Source organism: Bombus vancouverensis, chromosome 17 (genome assembly GCF_051014615.1).
Source record: "Bombus vancouverensis nearcticus chromosome 17, iyBomVanc1_principal, whole genome shotgun sequence".
In the NCBI taxonomy this organism is placed as follows: Eukaryota; Metazoa; Arthropoda; class Insecta; order Hymenoptera; family Apidae; genus Bombus; species Bombus vancouverensis.
In genome coordinates, this window is record NC_134927.1 from 8185950 (window position 1) to 8204431 (window position 18482).

The window sequence follows — 18482 nt, forward strand, 5'->3', positions numbered from 1 at the left end:
GTTGTATAACCCTGTGATTCACAGAATTATAAATTATATGTTTCCAGCACTTAGATTACACTGACGTAGAGAAGTAAGTAATTAACAACTTGTCGCACGAAGCTAAGATAGATATGTGCGTTAGAGCAGGGCTCTTATAATTGGATTCAATGTGTTAGTGGACGTAGCACTATGAGATATTTAGGAAACGAAGTGTATGCTCGACAATACCGAGACCGACTCTCGCGTTATGCTTAGACTGCCCCGCGGGGCATTAGCGTATACTTAGTAGTTGACTTTTCCAACGATGTAGAAGAAGTGAAGTTGAGTGACGATTCTGTGTCGGAGGAAAGCTAAGGATGGGTGTGTCTAGCGCACGGGACCATCGGATTTGTTGGTGCCGATGTTAGTTAAGAGAGTGAGGGAAACAGGTTTCGCTGTTAATTGGTCAACCGAAGGGTCTTAACCGCCCTCGAGAGAAAGTGGTTAGTGGGAGGAAAGTTGCAGCGCACGTGAGAAAACTAACCTTCCCTTGTCCCGCCGTGGTAGACAATAGTCTTTAGAAATGCTTCGGACACAGATGTTTGTTTGTTTTGAAGGACCTTAGCAGGCAAGTGACGCGGGTTTATGACGGGTGCTTAAGGATATTGAGGGTACGGCGTACGGAAAAGCGGACATCTGGTGTCCGTCTGGCCCGCGGTGCGTGACCTGGGCCAGGCAAAGAGGCCCGGCGTAACAATATGTAAACAGTCGATTAGCTACTCTTAGTAAATTTTGATTATGTCTCTTCGATACCCATGTGCCTAAGGCATTTGAAAAAGGTCAAAGAGATCCGCGCTATTCTATTTATTATAAACAACATTTTTAATGTACACGGTTACAGAACCGTAAACAGAGACACTCACAGACCCATTTCAAGGTTTGTTTAATCGCAGGATTGATAATTTTCCTCAATTTGGAAGAATAAAATCATGTACATATTTAGTCATTACGAACGTGCATTGATTCGATAAAAAATAGAAGTTATTACTTTGGTTAAATATGTCTATGTATGATGACTCGAAAAAGCTACCAATTAAGATTTAAAGATTTTTTTGGAGAAAAAACAACGTCTCGTATGCTCCAACTTGACAGTTTTCATTATTATGTACATTCCACAAATCTTTGCGTTGTATTTCCCATAGCTGAATAAATATCTGCTGTCTAATAATGCAACACACAACGGACTAAAGTACATAAACGCATGATTGCGTTATTAAAATGGCAGCTTTGTTGTCATATTGGGAATACCGCAAATTATGCTGACACATATCCAGCATTAGCTAGCAACGCGAAGTACTTACAATGTATTCCTTCCTTTAGTAGCGACATAGCCGCTAGTAAAATACGATTTTCGCCGTCTCTCAGACACTTTGACGGCGGATATGCCGCCATCAAAATAGTTTCATTTTGCTTTTGAGGATCTACCGTATTCCGCCTCCTCTCTTGAATATTTAGTGGAGGGTCGCGATGTCTATCCGTGCCATGGCCGCGACATTTCATTAATAAATGACTATGTGTTTCTTCTATTCCTTAATCCGTCACATTTTTCGTGCTTAGTCTAAGAACATGTTTAATCTAAACAGAAAAGAGTCTTGATATTTTGATCGATCGGTTACGATTCATCTTTTATTAAAAATCGCAAGTTGAAGCAGCTATGGTTGATTATTTTGTTAATTATTTAATTCTATCACGTTTCATAAGCATTTCATTCAAGACGAAACGAGATTTAATATATCACTAAATTATTGATAAATTTTTATTCTAGGTCACAAATTAATAAGTGATAATTATGCTGCGGTTAATTAATTATGACGGAATCTATATCTTTGTATTGTATTATTGTACCCTTCCGTTATCGTATTATAAAGTATTTAACATCAGAGAGCGTAGATAGATGAATAGATTGTGTTTAATTTATTAAATAGAAATAATTAATTAAAATGAATGGAACGTTTCAATGATTGTTTCTGCTTTCATTTTTGTAACGCTATATTGGATCGGTATTTAAACTATGTGGTAGTGACATTACCTGAAAATAATATTCGACTACAAAATTGCTTATTATTTAAAATTTGATTGATTTAAAAATAGAAATAATTCTGACTCATTCATCTAAATTTGAAAATATGAGAATGTTTCTATTTGTAATATCTATGATATTTATTTAGCTTTGTAAAGGTTTATAAATAATTAGACACAGCTTAGAGAACCTTAGAGAACCTTATTTTGGTAAAAAATAATTCTTTTGTAACATGACCTTCCTGGTTTATTACAAATAGTAGGTTTTAACATTTCATTGTTTTAAAAAGAAGACTGTACATAACTGCAATTTAAAATTTCCTTGAAAATTTATCGAAATAACAAATTAGAGAAGAAACATGAAATCAAAAAGGGAAACAGGAATAAATCTTACCGAAAAGACTCGAAAATCCTTAAAATAATTCGATGCCAGTTGATGTATCTCCCTTCCGTATTTTTTTAACGTAATTTTCTACCCCATTCAGTTTTATGTCACGACATTAAATTAGGATCCTGTTCTATTTTTAAAAATCACATAGCCGTGGAGCATTAAATCTCAGTCTACAGTTTCTATTATTCTTCTCAGTTCTATTCTGGAAATAGTACTTTATTCTAAAATCATTATTTTTACGTATTTATTTATTTTCCAAATCACTTGTCACACACTTTGAATAAAAAATGCAATTGCTGTATAAGCCATCAATCAAGTTAATCACACATTAATACTTCATTTTCTTTATTCAAACTATAAACGAATTTCTAATTATTTCACATTTCGAAGGATGATCAAATGTTCTTTTCCTTTTACGACGTAAATATTACGAGTACGCTATTTTGTCTATTTTATACATTTTTGATATTCAATTGTATTCTTTCAATTTTCGCACTTATACAGTGTCTGTAAAAAGCATTCGCAAGCCATTTTATATATTATTGCAGCACTGATTTTGTTACTAATTAATTAGATCCAAGTTTATCGTGTATCATTTAGCAACACTTTTATCTGCCTACAAAAATTCGATACTGTGAAAATGAAACCCAGAGCTTGATAAAAGAAACAATTGAATATACTTTTCGTAGCCACTGTAAATTTCTCATAAATGCATACACATTTCACAGTCACATAATGACATGCGCAACGTTTCTTAATTGCTGGAACAAAAACACTTGGTTTTGCAGCCTCTACGATACATATACAAAACCTATTCTGCCAATTCTGTTACGTTTGAAAGTTTCGATTCCCCTTGAAATGAGACCTCAATAAAGCCTGCACCATCTTTCAATGGTTAAGAGACAAAAGTAAGAACCAGGAACCAAAACAAATCTCATTGTCCTTTTCAATCGTTCGTAGCCCAGTTTCACAGGGAAGTTTGACGAGAAAGGAGACTGTACCAATTATGAAGTCGACGATCATTTCCCGCAGAGGGACAAGAAACAAGACCAAAGTCGAAAGACAACTGCTGAAAGGGAGATTGTATCAACGAGATTCGTGGCATGACATTGCTTGCCAAGATAAAACCGACTGCACGATAGCTATGGAACATTTGCTTACTTTCATGACCAAGTCATGAAGCAATACGGCAGATTGACGGTGCGTTGGAATAATAAAAATTGGAACGATAACAGTTTCATGGTCGAAATAAGAAAGGATATTATTTCCTCGTTGACAAACGAGTCCCTTTCTTTGTTATCGTAAACGAATCGATGTTGCTCGCGGATATAAGATTTCTCTGTGATTTCCGCATTTCTCGTTTACTCAGCTCTGGAATATTCTACCGGGGCAAGGAACATTTTAAATTACATGAAAATATCGAACAATTGCAGTCCACAGTGTAATTGTGCACAGTGCAGTTGTGTCAATCCGAATATCTCGCATTACGATTCACTCATTATTATTTTGTCCGTATTCAAGTGCTATGTTATTTATATTTATTATTCCTAGTTTCTATATACCATTGCTTCAAATTGTTTATTTTCAATAAATAATTTTCGTCAAATATCTCGAATCTATTTCTAAAATGGAATTTTTCAATTTATATCATCTTATAAATAACAAGCAATTTCCAACGAAAATTGTTCGACATTTTTCTCAATTTCGTTACGCAGCAGGTGTTCCAATAAAATTCAAAGGCCGTTTGTTGTAGCATAGAAAATGATAATTTATTCAGCGTTCAGCGGAAATATAAACGTACAGTGTACTGCAGGGAAACATTTCTCTCGAAATGAACATAAAGTGTCGACTACACTTTAACAGCGAATGACTCTATCTGCGTACAATGAGGCATCGTTGGTACACGCACTTGTTTCATCCACTACGCTATCACCTTTGTCATCCTCTACACGTTATAAAATAGTAATAAGTTGTTCGTATACGTCTAGAAAAAACGTATTTCAGGAGGTTAATCGGTAAATTCTTCTAAACTTTGATCGGCGATTCTGTCCCCTAAAAAACGGAACTAGCTCGGTCTCAAGCGTTTTCGTGCTTCACACACACGAATATACACACACACGAATAGATTCTACGCGCGTGTTTTCGTACTATTTTCCCCTGAATGTACAATTCACCTCGTGTTTATTTTTTCCTTTTTCCCGTCTTCTTCTTTTATCTTTAAATCCGAAGCATACTGTTTCAACGAGACAGAACAAATTTAGATTCGTGTCTCATGTTGAGTCAAATGAATGGAACTTGCATTTCTTTGTATTGATTACACTGTTCCCCGAGCAAATATTTCAGACTAATGCAACTCGATCGAAAGTTTTAGTGTGCACGCAAAGGTAGCCTGTATTTTCTATTGTGATAGAATATTGATTTTACTGCAATTGATTATTTTGTATCGTAGTTAATAACAATTTTCAATAGAAAATTCCATCGATGCAAATATCGTGTTATTGCAATGTCTGACTTTCGATGTTTTAACGGCGCCGAATTTTATCCAAATATCGTGGTTACGGTTATTATAATTTTTTATTCATAAATATTCGAATGATACTTATTCGATACTTATTCGATTTTCTGATTTTCATTTTCATTTCCGCTTTTTCGACTGCTTTATTCTGCCACTGTTCCATACAGAACGCAAAATATAGTTTATTACATCTTCTTTAGCGATAGTAAACGTGTTTGGAAAAACAAACTGATACCTTAATGCTAAAAAGAATTTTATGGAAATATCGTTCTGTGCAATAGAACAATTTGTATGCAATAACTTTCTAAAAATATTCGCAAATATTTTTGGAACTTTATTCGCGTATGATCGACGTTTCCAATTTGTCATTTCCAAATTATTCTGTTGTTTGTTGCAGATATGTACATTCTATTCATTTAACGATGATAAAATAATGACCATTTCATTTGACTGAACATTTTTATCGAACGCTGTAGTTTGCAACATGCACGAAAACCTGTATAACAAATCTAAAACTCGTGACTCGATAAACGTAACAAAGTATTCGTACTATTATGCAACATACTATAATCAATTATAAAAAAAAATCATTATGCGTGCAAAGATAAATTAAAAATAAAATTGATCTCTAAAAATTACAAAATAATAAAATTATTCAAATATTATAAATCTCATTCAATAATATACCGATATCGGTAAACGAATTACGTATAATGTTTCATAATAAAAATAAAGTAATGAAACGAAGACAATTAAAAATTGATCGACATAAACTTTCTAACTATATAAAATGTACAATTTCCAATTGATCTTTACTTAATGATAAATCTTTAGAAAGGTAGGTTGTGTTAAAAGAAATAAATGCATCGCGGCTTATTGCTTCTTCGAGCTGCGTTCTCAAGTGCATCGCTACGTGCAACATCCTCTTAAATGCGACAAATCTCGTACGACTCGCACTTTCTCTGCTTCACGCTACCTACCTATGTAAATTAAAGTTTATTAAAGATCGCATAACCAACGGGGCATTTGGGTAAATCTCATTGCGTTTTACAGAATCGTTATCGCGTGATAATACTCACATTCATCTTGTACAATTACATATACATATACATATGTGTATAGAAATATATGCACGATCACTTATCCACTTGTCTTCGTGCTAAATGTAGATGTCGATTGAAAGTAAAAGAAATCGATGCGCACGTTAATAGTATAGTAAAAATTGTATTGACCTGCTTCCGTAATATAATAATACTAACTTTTGCCGAAATTCTGATAATTACGTATCTAAATAATATTTAAATTGATACTTTGCAATAAAAGATGATTTACCGTTACACTGTTTATAATTAAAAATTGAAACGATTTAATGTTCAATCTACACAATCTACATGTGAATATAAATTTCATGTACATACTACATACACTTGAGGTGTACAACTATTGATCTTGATATTATTATAATGCATTCCAGAATAAAATACAACATATGTAACTTTCTGATTGTGAGAGAAAGTATTCTAAAGAAATACTTCTAGACTTATTCTATTAATGACGTTTTCCTATAACGTGTGATAAAATGATGGATACTTATACAATAATGAAATCATGTACTATTTTACATAAAAACTTTGGTTGGGATATTGGTTTTAATCGCTTGCAATACGAAATTCTCTTCATCTATAATTGGGTGAATAAATTGCCGAATGTTACGTAGTCAAACGTCGTTCCAGAAACAGTGTTCAAACGTGGAATAAACATCTAACGCATTCTTCTTCACTGTCCGCATTGTCCGTTTCGTTAGGTTTTATTTCGGTCTTTCTAGGAACAGGAGGTCGCCTTTTCTGAATAATGCTGGCACTAACGTCTTCAGTTATAATGGAGTTAAATTCACATGTGGAAATTGACTGAATTCCTACTCGTAGTTAAGCTAGACTCCTACCTAAGAGTTCAATCTCTCTAATGCGTTGTTAACTTTCATCGTGTATTAGTTTATACAAGTTACTCAAAGCTAGTTCGTGTCTTTCGTTTTGTTTTTGCATAGCCTCTAGTATGGCCCGAATATTTGGATCCACACCTATAGCCATAGAGCTAGCAGAAGATGTGTCTTCTGATCTTTTGTTCATAGTGGTTATTGTACTGTCGTCGGAATCTGTACTATTGAAGCTGTTGCGACGAGTACGATAGTGCTTAAAAGAATCCAGTTCTTCACCTGGGTATCTTTCCTTTCGTGAATGTTGCTCTGACCAGTTTCAGTTTTGGACGATGATCGTAGTCCGCTTTCCGTAGAAGTCGTTTTCACGCAATGTGAGCTGATCTATGCAGAGGTCCGCTGATCCTTCAATCTTCAGTGATGCGCGTACGCCGAAATCGTGATTTCGTTTACACTGAACCGAATGGATCCTGGTAGGATCACCAAAATGTCACGTAATAAATGACGAGGTAATATATATATAAAAAAGGGGCGAATTAACAATAGCCCGTTCGTATATTTTATTCACAAGGCGACGTTACACTTCAATAGCAAAATACAGACTGACTTACTGACTAAAGGACTGGGATCTTTACCTCCTCACTATGATTCGTATATCTCACGGATGGGAGTCCGGCTACTGTCTATTCTCAGCGCTATCGCATGACCAGGTGTTATATGCATATCCTGAGGTCGGCGGATTCCTGGCTTCTGGGCGACGTTACAACAGACGTGTCGGTATCCACTATCGTGACGTCGTATATTTGTTCGATGTTTGGTAAACGATACTCAGTGGAAATAGTATCAGGTAACAGACGGTTCCTTGTTATTCCCTAATCTTTCATTAAGTCATTCATTATTACCACTATCATATATATCAAAAATATCACCGGGTCATTAATTACTACAATAGTTTAAACGAAGTTTTTGAATGCTCAAACATTTTGTATTTTACATTATACACAGTAAAACTGGTTCATTATTGCGATTTTTCAATAATTTACAACCAGTTAGTAGAGGTAATCGGAACATTCGCCTTCGCGTGATAGTTGCGTGAGACATCGGTTAATTTTTGACAAAAATTGAGTTTAGGAACGGATTTTCATAAGTTATTGTTAAGATTTGCTTCGACTCTCGCGTTTACGAAAATTGAAAATACGCTCCGCGGTGACAACATTAACCATGCGAGATATTTCAGGCATTTTACATTTTAACTGGTAAGATCCCTTGTTTTTAATAAATAAACTGAAATATACGCAAATGAACTGAAGTGTACATACATAATATTGATTACATTTAAAAGAAACGATGAAATGGCAGTAGAGGGAGTATGTTATTACGTAATTATTTTATTAAATTTAAGTAAAATACTCTACATGGTGATAAAATATATTTCTCTTGTTATATTGATCACATTCTTTATAATTATACTGTATAAGAGATGTAATCTGGAAGTCGTCCAAAGCCGAAAGGCACGGACTAAGATTAATAAAAAAAAAATAAATATAATTATATTTTTTCATTATTTAGATGCTGCGTCAAAATATCTCTTCGAATAACAATATAAACATCGTTTCATAGACATTTGTGAGTTAAAAGAGCTTTATGTTCAGTATTTTTATAAAATTGTTATTAGTTGATTATATCAATTTTCCTCACTTTTATACTATATATAAATGTGCGTGTACAACACTCAACGTATTAAATCTCTATATCACAACAACTTGTGCTATAAAAGGCTTGGTATTATAAAGATCAAGCAGAAAACAAATTACAAAACTAAATGCCGTAGAACATAATGCAACATAACATACATAGGCATGATGATATAAAAACATATTACACATATATATGTATGCAATGACAGATATAGTATATAACAATATATACATTCATACGTATATAATAAAGTTACAGGATATATGAAAATTATAATAAGAATGTGGTTATAATATATGTCATATAACATGTAATGATGTTAAATGTTATGGTTGATTTCATTGACCGCAGTTCTCATTTACATTATTACATTCGTCAGTTTGTTGTGGCAATAAAATTTCAACCAGGTAATCTGAAATACAGTAGAGCCTCCGGTATCAAAACTAACAGGGACACAATACTGCTCGGATGTGGGAAAAATTACTTTCATATGAAATTTCATTTATTCAAATACAGATTAAGATTGCTTGACAGTTTCTTTAAATATCTATGGATTCCATACTTTCTTGCCTGTTAAGTCACATAATTCTTTACTTTTTCTAAACACTGTTTGTCGGGAATCTATGGCAAATATAATATCTATAAATTTTAATCTATGGCAAATATTAGAACTGAAAATGTAAAGACCCTGAGACATGGATACAATCAATAAAGAAACAAATGAAAATGGGACCAATGAAGGATTGAATAAGACAAACTCGCTCCCGTGGAATTCAACGCCGATAGTGGGAACCTTGTGATTGGAGCGACCGGATTCGTGGGAGTAGGTCTACTGGAAAAACTGATGCATCACTGCGTACACGCATCGCTGCCATTTTTATACTAATTCGCCCAAAAACTAACGAAACGATAGAACAGCGATTTAAGAAGCTCATAGATGATCCCGTTCGTAAATATTCTTCTTGTTTCTTTCAATATTTAAGCTTGTCAGGAGCCAAATTGATTAAATTTCTTTTCTGGAATTGAGCTGGTGTTATTTTGTTTTCAGATTTACGACAACATCAAAGCGAAACATCCCTCAGTTTTGACTAAAGTTTACCACGTGAAAGGTGGCGTGAGTCTACCGGATTTAAGTCCTTCGCGAGAAAATAGAAATGTGTAGTTAGAGAAAGTAAACATATTGTTTCATGTCGCGGCCACTGTGAGATTCAACGAGCCGTTGCACGCAGCTATTAATGTGAATACGAATGGTACTACTCGTGTTATCGAACTTTGGAACGAATTGAGCCATCCGATTAGCTTCGTCCACGTTAGCACAGCTTATGAGATCGGGGAAGAAGTTTATACGTAAGGATAAGTTATACACAGGCGTTGTTCCGTCGTTTACGAATATTATATTTATAATTGTAAAGTGAAGAATATGTTCACATATTATTGATTTTGCAGCACGAGTTTGAAACCTTCAGAGGTGATCGATATGTGTGACAAATTAGGAAAAACGTCCATCAACCAAATAGAAAAAAAAATTTTAAGAACTGATCCAAACACATACACATTCAGTAAGAATTTGGCAGTGCAGATAGTAACAAGCAAGTGCAAAGATCTGTCAGTTGCGATAGTCCAACCAAGTATAATTGGAGTCTCTGTGGAAGAACCACGTCCTGGATGAATACAGAATATTTCTGCATTTACAGGTATTTTCATAGATTTTTTTCAATAGTAATTGTTCAACGCTCCTTACATTTCACGAAAGTGGAGTTAATCGATTTGTTTGTAAGAGGATAAATGAGAGGCTTTCCACTAGATCATCATTATTATAGTTTATATTTGTTGTTGCTCATTATTACGAGAATTCTCTCTTATCTATTTAGCGCTATATTTCTGGCAATCAAAATTCACAAATAATTTCTAAACCAATTTAATGTTATCAGGTACCATTATGCTAATCGGCAGAGGATGTGCAACAGCAGTACGGGGCAGGAGAGATGCAAGATTGGACTTAGTGCCTGTTGATTTCGTAATCGACACGATAATATGTACTGAATGGCATGCCACGCTACATCGTGATCTTGAAGTTAAAGTTTACAACTGTACGAGGAACGCTAACCCTTTTAAGTAATATTTATTACGAATTTTTTCTACTAATGTAATTCCAATGTTAGAGTATTCTAAAAGTTTCAATTTATTTAAGTAACTTGGACACTGGAAACGCAATCGAACGCAGAAGATCCCAATATGTCATTAGTTTAGAAGAATAGCGATACAATATAATATTTATTCTGTTACGACCGTTCGCGGAGAGACGCGGTCGCGAGGAAAACGCGTCAGCGAGAGGCGTAAATTCTCGCTACGATTCGGTGAATCGACGCCGCGAAGTAGTCGTTCCCCTGTTTCGGTTAAGATAACAGAGGTGATTAAATGAATATGACACAGTAGAGTAAGTTATATTTCACCGTTTATTCCAACAACTTATAACGAAGGCAGTTACGCTGGTGCGTATGTACGAGATGAATGAGTGACTGATCTACGAGTGTGTATACCCAGTGGAAGGATGTTGATCGTTCGAAGGATGTAAAATCAGTACTTTCTTGGGAGACGATGCTGTCTCGGAGGAAGGCTAAGGATGGGTGTGTCTAGCGCACGGGACCATCGGATTTGTTGGTGCCGATGTTATTTAGGAGAGTGAGGGAATAGGCTTCGTTTTTAATTGGTTAAACGAAGGGTCTTAACCGCCCTCGAGAGAAAGTGGTTAGTGGGAGGAAAGTTGCAGCGTGCGTGAGAAAAACCAACTTTCCCTTGTGCAGCCGTGGTAGACAATAGTCTTTAGAAATTCCTCGGAACCAGATGTTTGTTTTGTTTAAAGGACCTTTTCTAGGAAATCTATGAGATTTATGGAAGGTACTTGAAACTATGGAGGATACGCTGCGAGTATCCGAAGACACATGGTTGCCATATTGCCCGCGGTGTGTGGCCTGGGCTAGGTAGAGTGTTACGCGACGTAACATATTCCAATTCCATAATATTCCCCGAGATACTCGGATGATAGTAAACTTTACTTTAATTATAATTCCAATAAGTATACAAATGAAAATGTTTCAATTAAAAAGATGAGGTCCGATGATAAATGCTATGGAAAAATATAGCACAGAAATGCCACTGAACGATACGCTATGGTATCCAGGTTGTTCAGTCCTAGCTACTAGATATATGTACAATGGTCCGAGTGTAATTCCGCATGTTTTTCGTGCGTTCTTTATAGATATCTTTTTAAGACTCTGAGGTAGTAAACCAATGTTCCAGTATACCAATACTGTATACAATAGTAAACAATAGTATACCAATGAATGTATTCTATCGATCCTCGAACAACGAGGGCAATCTTTCTGGGATAATCTCCGACTTCATCTATAATAATAAATAAAAATGATATTTCAGAATGATGGAACTTCTCAAACATGGCATTAAGCTATTCACATCGATAGCAGTTTTCACCACGCACGAAAGGACTTTCCAAAGGGATAACTGTTCCAACTTGGCCAGGAAGGTGAAAATGTTCAACGACAGCGATCTGGTCAAACTAGACTTACGGGACATGAATTGAGAGAAGTATGTTGAAGTTTACCTGATGGGAATTAAGAAATTTGTTCTAAAACAAGAGTTTCAGTCAACAGCCCGTCAATGATTAGCAAGGTACGTATAAAAATATCTTCGAATAAAAAAATAGGAACTAATATAAATACATGTAGTATCGTGGACGAAAGGCCTGGGAAATATCGGGCGAACTATGAACAATGTCGCGAGAGCCGAGGCGCCGTCGGGCCCATCAATGTGTCATCGGTCTTTTGAAGTGCATAGTTTCGTGGAAAAGACCTACGTGACCCTGGCCACGAGCGTCTGCGGAACACGTGTGCGGTGGGCCTAGGAAAAGGACAACAGAATGCGACAACAGCCAGAAAGAGTTAGTCGAGAAACAGAGCGCGAGTCGAGAAGCAGGGTGCGAGTCGAGGAGCCGAGTGCGAGTTGAGCGGAGACGGAGGTTGCGAGTGGCGTTGCCGAGAGAGTGTGGATTGCGCTGTGTTCTGTACGTTTGGTATGAATAGTTCAAGTTAAGCCACAATCGTCTCTTCTGTCTGATTAACATCTCTATTGTCCACGTTTTGTAAACATATTACATCACGATATTACATATTTTGGGGGCTCAGCCGGGATTGGACAAGACAGAAAACGAAACGGTTTAACAGAGCTATTCGAGCTAGTTGTGAATTTACCGGTACGCGGTGCGGTAAAAGACGATATCGTTGACTGTTTAAGTTTGTGTTGTGTGAAAAATGGCCAACGTCGGGGACGAACGGTTGTCGGGTGAAGAGGGTTCGACGCTGGAGGAGCTGAGGAATAAGCTCGCGCGAATGAACCTCCCTATATCGGGTGCGAGGTCAGTGCTGATTGCAAGGCTGAATCGGGCGTGTAGGGCTGGACAATCGTATCGTAAGGGATCGACAGGCGGTGAAGAGCTAACCGGTCAACGAGATTTAGAAAGTGTACAGAGAGCTGAGCGTGATTGCAACGAAGGTGAGGATGTTGAGAAAATGAATACGAAGGAGTTGAAGGAGCGCCTCGCTAGTTTGGGTTTAAAAACGACGGGAAGAAAAGTAGAATTACGCGCACGGCTACGAGCGGCCATGGATGGTAATGACATATCGTCGGAAGAAGAAAGCGACGACGAAAGTGAGGATGAAGATGACAGAAAAAACGCCAGAGGATACAAGAGAGGTACGCGAAGGTTGTATCAGGGCCGTGACGAATGTTGTCGAAGGGCATGTGTTGGTTCGACACTGAGTTTTAGAGACGTCGAAGATGCATTAGAGTCGTTTAGTGGCAACAGAGGTGAAAATGTCGAACGATGGTTCGAGTCGTTCGAGGAAGTCGCTGATACGTGCATGTGGTCGGATGGGCAGAAGGCAGTCTACGCGAGGAAGCTGCTGAAGGGATCAGCGAAAATATTTGCGAGCTTCGAGTGTCATGCCCGGACTTGGCATGAGTTGAAGAGGGGGCTAGTGAAAGAATTTTCGAGGAAAGTCAACAGTAGGCAAGTTCATCAGAAACTTGAAGAAACAAAAAAGGAGAGTGATGAAGCATGTTTGGCTTACATGTATCGTATGCTCGAAATAGCCAGCCATGTGGACATGGAGGAGGAAGCAAAGGTGGAATACATAGTGGATGGAATAATAGACGACGAGAACAATAAGGCTGTATTGTATGGCGCTACGTCAATCAAAGAGTTGAGGAAGAGGTTAGTAATGTACGAAGAGCAGAAGAGTCGCAGAGCAAAGTCGATTGTGAAGTCGGCTAAAACCCAGAAGAACGGGAAGCCCAGTCAATCTGTAGATGCAATGAAGAAAAGAAGATGCTTCATTTGCGGTAGTGAGGATCATCTAAGTGTTACGTGTCCGGAGAGGGGAGAAGGTGTTAGGTGTTTCAAGTGCAGCGGATTTGGACATATTGCAGCGAGGTGTACGGCACAACCGAAAGAGACTTGCGTAGTGTCAAGATCCGAAAAGGGGAAGTATGTGAAGGAAGTGGCGATAGATGATTGTAGGTTTGTGGCATTAGTGGATACAGGTAGTAACCTTACGTTCATACGAGCGGATGAGTATGTGAGGTTAGGATCGCCACCTCTGGGAAACTGCAAACTTAAGTTTGATGGTTTTGGTTCTGTTGGCAATAGTACCTGGGGCGAGTTTACAAGGGTAATGACGGTTGACGGGTACGACTTTACTGTCACCCTGCATGTTGTCTCGAATAAGGTAATGACAAGACACAGTCTACTCTTAGGTACCGACTTTTTAGACCAGGTAGAGTTGCGAGTCAAACGGGGCGAGGTGACATTTTTACGACTCGACGATCAGACCGACGGTCACGAGGACGCGCCGGATGTACTGGGGGTAAACGCGGTAGAACAGACCGACGAAACAGACCTGACACGCGTACGGGAACCGCATTATCGTGAAGCGATTCGCGATATCGTTAGGGGGTATAGGCCGGAGAAGAAGCGAGACGTCGGAATAACCGAGGAAATAGTTCTGAAAAGCGACAAAGCGGTAGCGCGAAGACCGCGAAGACTGGCGCCGTCGGAAAGAAAGGAAGTAGATGATCTGATGGAAGCGTGGATAAACGAGGGTGTCATCAAATCGTCAGACTCGGAGTATGCGAGTCCGATAGGTGTAGTTAGAAAGAAAGATTTGTGTGTGCGTGTGGCTAGATGGGCCTTGTTACTAGGCGAGATTAAGTATCAGGCGTGTCATCGGCCGGGGAAAAGTATGCAGCATGTAGATGCTCCGAGTAGGAACCCCCTGCCGAGCACTATGTATGTAACGGAGAGTGAAGACGGGCTGATTGCACGGTTGAGAAGGGCACAGAACAAGGACACTGAAGTCCGTAGGATTTTGGACGCCGCAACGTGCAGTCAGGCCGATGGGCAGGTAGTAAGAAACAATATTTTGTATAAGGAGTGTGAGGACGATGTGCTAATAGTAGTATGGAAGGCGATGCGGGCTCAGGTAGTCAGGCAAGCGCACGAGCGTGGGCATTTCGAGGTTACCAAAACAGAAGCTATGGTCAAGAAGCACTTCTGGTTCAAGGGGTTACGCGAAAAGGTCGAACACGTGGTGTCCAACTGCCTTGACTGTAGCCTAACCGAGCGAAACATAGGTAAGCTAGAAGGGAACCTGCGAAATTACAAGAAAAGAAGAAAGCGTGCGAAGCAGTACCTGAGGAAGGACCCGTGCACACCTCGATTTTATGAAACCTTGGGTCCTAAATGCCGAAAGTGACGCATCTGATGACAGCGAGATAGAAGGCAACATCTGAGGGCAGATGTTATTGCAGGATGGCCGAATGTAGTATCGTGGACGAAAGGCCTGGGAAATATCGGGCGAACTATGAACAATGTCGCGAGAGCCGAGGCGCCGTCGGGCCCATCAATGTGTCATCGGTCTTTTGAAGTGCATAGTTTCGTGGAAAAGACCTACGTGACCCTGGCCACGAGCGTCTGCGGAACACGTGTGCGGTGGGCCTAGGAAAAGGACAACAGAATGCGACAACAGCCAGAAAGAGTTAGTCGAGAAACAGAGCGCGAGTCGAGAAGCAGGGTGCGAGTCGAGGAGCCGAGTGCGAGTTGAGCGGAGACGGAGGTTGCGAGTGGCGTTGCCGAGAGAGTGTGGATTGCGCTGTGTTCTGTACGTTTGGTATGAATAGTTCAAGTTAAGCCACAATCGTCTCTTCTGTCTGATTAACATCTCTATTGTCCACGTTTTGTAAACATATTACATCACGATATTACATACATATATTTTGGTTATTTCAGGTTGTACTGGATACGTCAGATCACCAAAATATCCGGTATAATAATTTTGTTATGGATAATACTATGTTTTGTATACTGACTACTTGAACGTTACTTTTTTATTTTTGAACCAAAGACAATATGAATACAATTTATGAGGAAGGGATTTATCATCCTTTTCACTTTGTCTTTTCATTCGTCTCCTTTCTAAATAAATCCATTTATGACATTGTTTATTTTTTCTATAAAATTTTAATAAGAATGCAGGTATTTATACGCACATGATTTCAGAGCTGTAAGTAATTCATCTGCTTACTGAATATGAACATTTTTCCATTATAATGTCAACATTATGTGGCGGATGAAAAGAGAGTTAGTTTGTGTTTCGTCCCGGGACTACCGGTGGACTCGTCAGTAAGGCTATGCCCGGTAGTCCCTGCCTTAGACGTAGAGGGAGTCTCGCTAGGTGCGGTATTTGTATCAATCGTCCGTATATTCGACCGCTAGTAAGTTAGACAGACTCGTTGTCGTCGTAGCCCTCTAGTATTGGCGGTTGGTACCAGCGGATTGCTCGTGTGGTGTTGCGCCGCGTTGGTGCCTCGACCTGTCGGCGTCCTATTGATACCGATCCGCCACAATTATAATGACAAAAACTTCTTTCATTCTCCAACATACAAATGTTACGATATAGTTATTCGTTAACAATAATAATTTACCATTGAAAAGTCTACTGAGAAATAAACAATGATGATAGAAAATAAACATATTTTAAAATAAAATAATTCTAAAGTAAAACTTTTCTAAGAATCCCTCATTAGTTCTAAAGGCTCACTTTGATTCTCAAGTTGTTTACTCACAAACCTTGTCGTTTTTTGACCAGTCGGCGTTAAAATATATGATACAATCAACGAAATACAGACTAAATGTAATATTCATGCTGAATAAAATATTATTTCACATAATAAGTAGTAGGTAGGTTTCTATTCAAGTTAGATATAAATAGGATGTAGGGTTTTATTTCATGTGTATGTATGTGAATATCGCAATATAAGTGATCAATGATTTGTACAGAAATTGTGTGTGATTCATAGAAGACAGCGTATTGCCACATTTATTAACAGCTCATAAATTTTTTCTGTGAATATTGCTATTTTTGTTACGATTTATCTCAGAACAGTTCGGCCACCGCAGTGCGTGTGTGATTTTCCTACGATGTGTAAACTTGCAAAAAAATTGTTTACATGTATATTTGTTTATTAATTATTTATGAAGGCGAAGGTTCAGAGGAAATACTAATCCTCTCAGTACGAAAACACCCTGGAGCAGTTTACGATATGACGTTACGGATTTTAATGAGCATGCAGGTTTGATGTTCAATCTATGACTTTTCTTAAAAAACGTCTCGCAGGATGATTTACGTCTGCGAATCCCGTAATCTGCTTCTCTACGACTTGTAAGCTACTAACCATGCATCGTTCATTTGGAATCGTTCTGCACTATGCTCGAGTTGACATTTTCGTTCGTGTAAGGAAATGAAGCCAAGCACAGGGATATATGGTTCGCAAACTACTCCTTCCACTCCTTAAATTGGCGTTATTCACAATATATTTTCAGCAACTAAGTGAAAAACTTGGCGATCCAGAACTTAATATTACGGCATTTAAATCCATATCAAAGATTAAATCGACCATGTGTTCCTAAAAAGAAGATTAAATATCGCCTTTACTCATGTATATTCCTTAAAGTGTTTACATAATATATTTTAAATCGATCATCGGCGAATGTGAGACAAAACTTATAATTTTAACAAATTTTGCCATCGGATGCTACTTATGATGCAACTACGCTTTTATGCCATATAACCAATGCAGTAACATCCTCGATCAAGATATATCAGGGTTATGGTTCGCGAAAGACTGCATGCGATAATTTTAATTTTGATTTAATCAAGAATGGAATTATGTACCTGCATCGATAACAAGTGCATTATATTTGCGATTTTTACGTTCGTGACTCCATAACAAATTGTATTAATGTTAATGCACAGGCGTAAACTCAATCTATTGCATGTATGATTGCTTACGGCCTACCTCATTGTTGACCAGTTCGCCAATTTTTTAATTAAACATTTGTGTTCTTGCGGACAGAACGCAGACCTGCTCCTCATGGACCACCTCGTTCTTCAGGTTCCACAATATTGGACTTCGAATGTAATAAAATTAAAAATGCGATATATAGCAATATGCATATATAATGGCATTGGTTTGTAGTAATCAGATTAGTAAAAATATGAATGTACAAAAATCGTAATCCTTATTAGTTCTAATAAACATTCTCGAACGATAGCATCCACGGCCACTACTATTATCAAATCATCAGTGAAAATGCTTGTACCGTTGATCGTCGGCGACACTGATTTCGGTCGTATGCGTAATAAATACAAAATGAAATATCGGAATATAAATAGGATATTTACATTAATTAGAACCCATATATATACATGTCGTAGCATTGATAATAAAAATGCAATTTTTTTTGTCATATGTATTGCTGCCATAATCTC

The 18482-nt window shown here is 37.7% G+C and overlaps 1 protein-coding gene across 3 annotated transcripts; it reads left to right on the plus strand.

The window, feature by feature from the left end:
- The first annotated feature begins 9013 nt into the window (after positions 1-9013).
- Positions 9014-16066, plus strand: LOC117165135 (uncharacterized). 3 transcript variants are annotated; one of them, XR_013060572.1, is made up of 7 exons: positions 9014-9526; positions 9626-9924; positions 10024-10271; positions 10509-10692; positions 12013-12267; positions 12324-15821; positions 15941-16066. XR_013060572.1 is itself a non-coding variant. In XM_076625997.1 (6 exons), the coding sequence occupies exon 6, from the start codon at positions 12906-12908 to the stop codon at positions 15405-15407; it is 2502 nt and encodes an 833-aa protein (XP_076482112.1). In that variant the 5' UTR covers positions 9014-9526; positions 9626-9924; positions 10024-10271; positions 10509-10692; positions 12013-12267; positions 12324-12905; the 3' UTR covers positions 15408-15880. The 3 variants fall into 3 exon arrangements, 2 of the variants coding, with proteins under 2 accessions (XP_076482112.1, XP_076482113.1); XM_076625997.1 differs by lacking the exon at positions 15941-16066 and having other exon boundaries at positions 12324-15880; XM_076625998.1 differs by lacking the exon at positions 15941-16066 and having other exon boundaries at positions 9014-9522; positions 12324-15880.
- The last annotated feature ends 2416 nt before the right edge of the window (positions 16067-18482 follow it).

Coding starts and splice junctions, on each gene's coding strand:
- LOC117165135 (XM_076625997.1), top strand. CDS start 12,906: ATGGCCAACGTCGGGGACGAACGGTTGTCGGGTGAAGAGGGTTCGACG.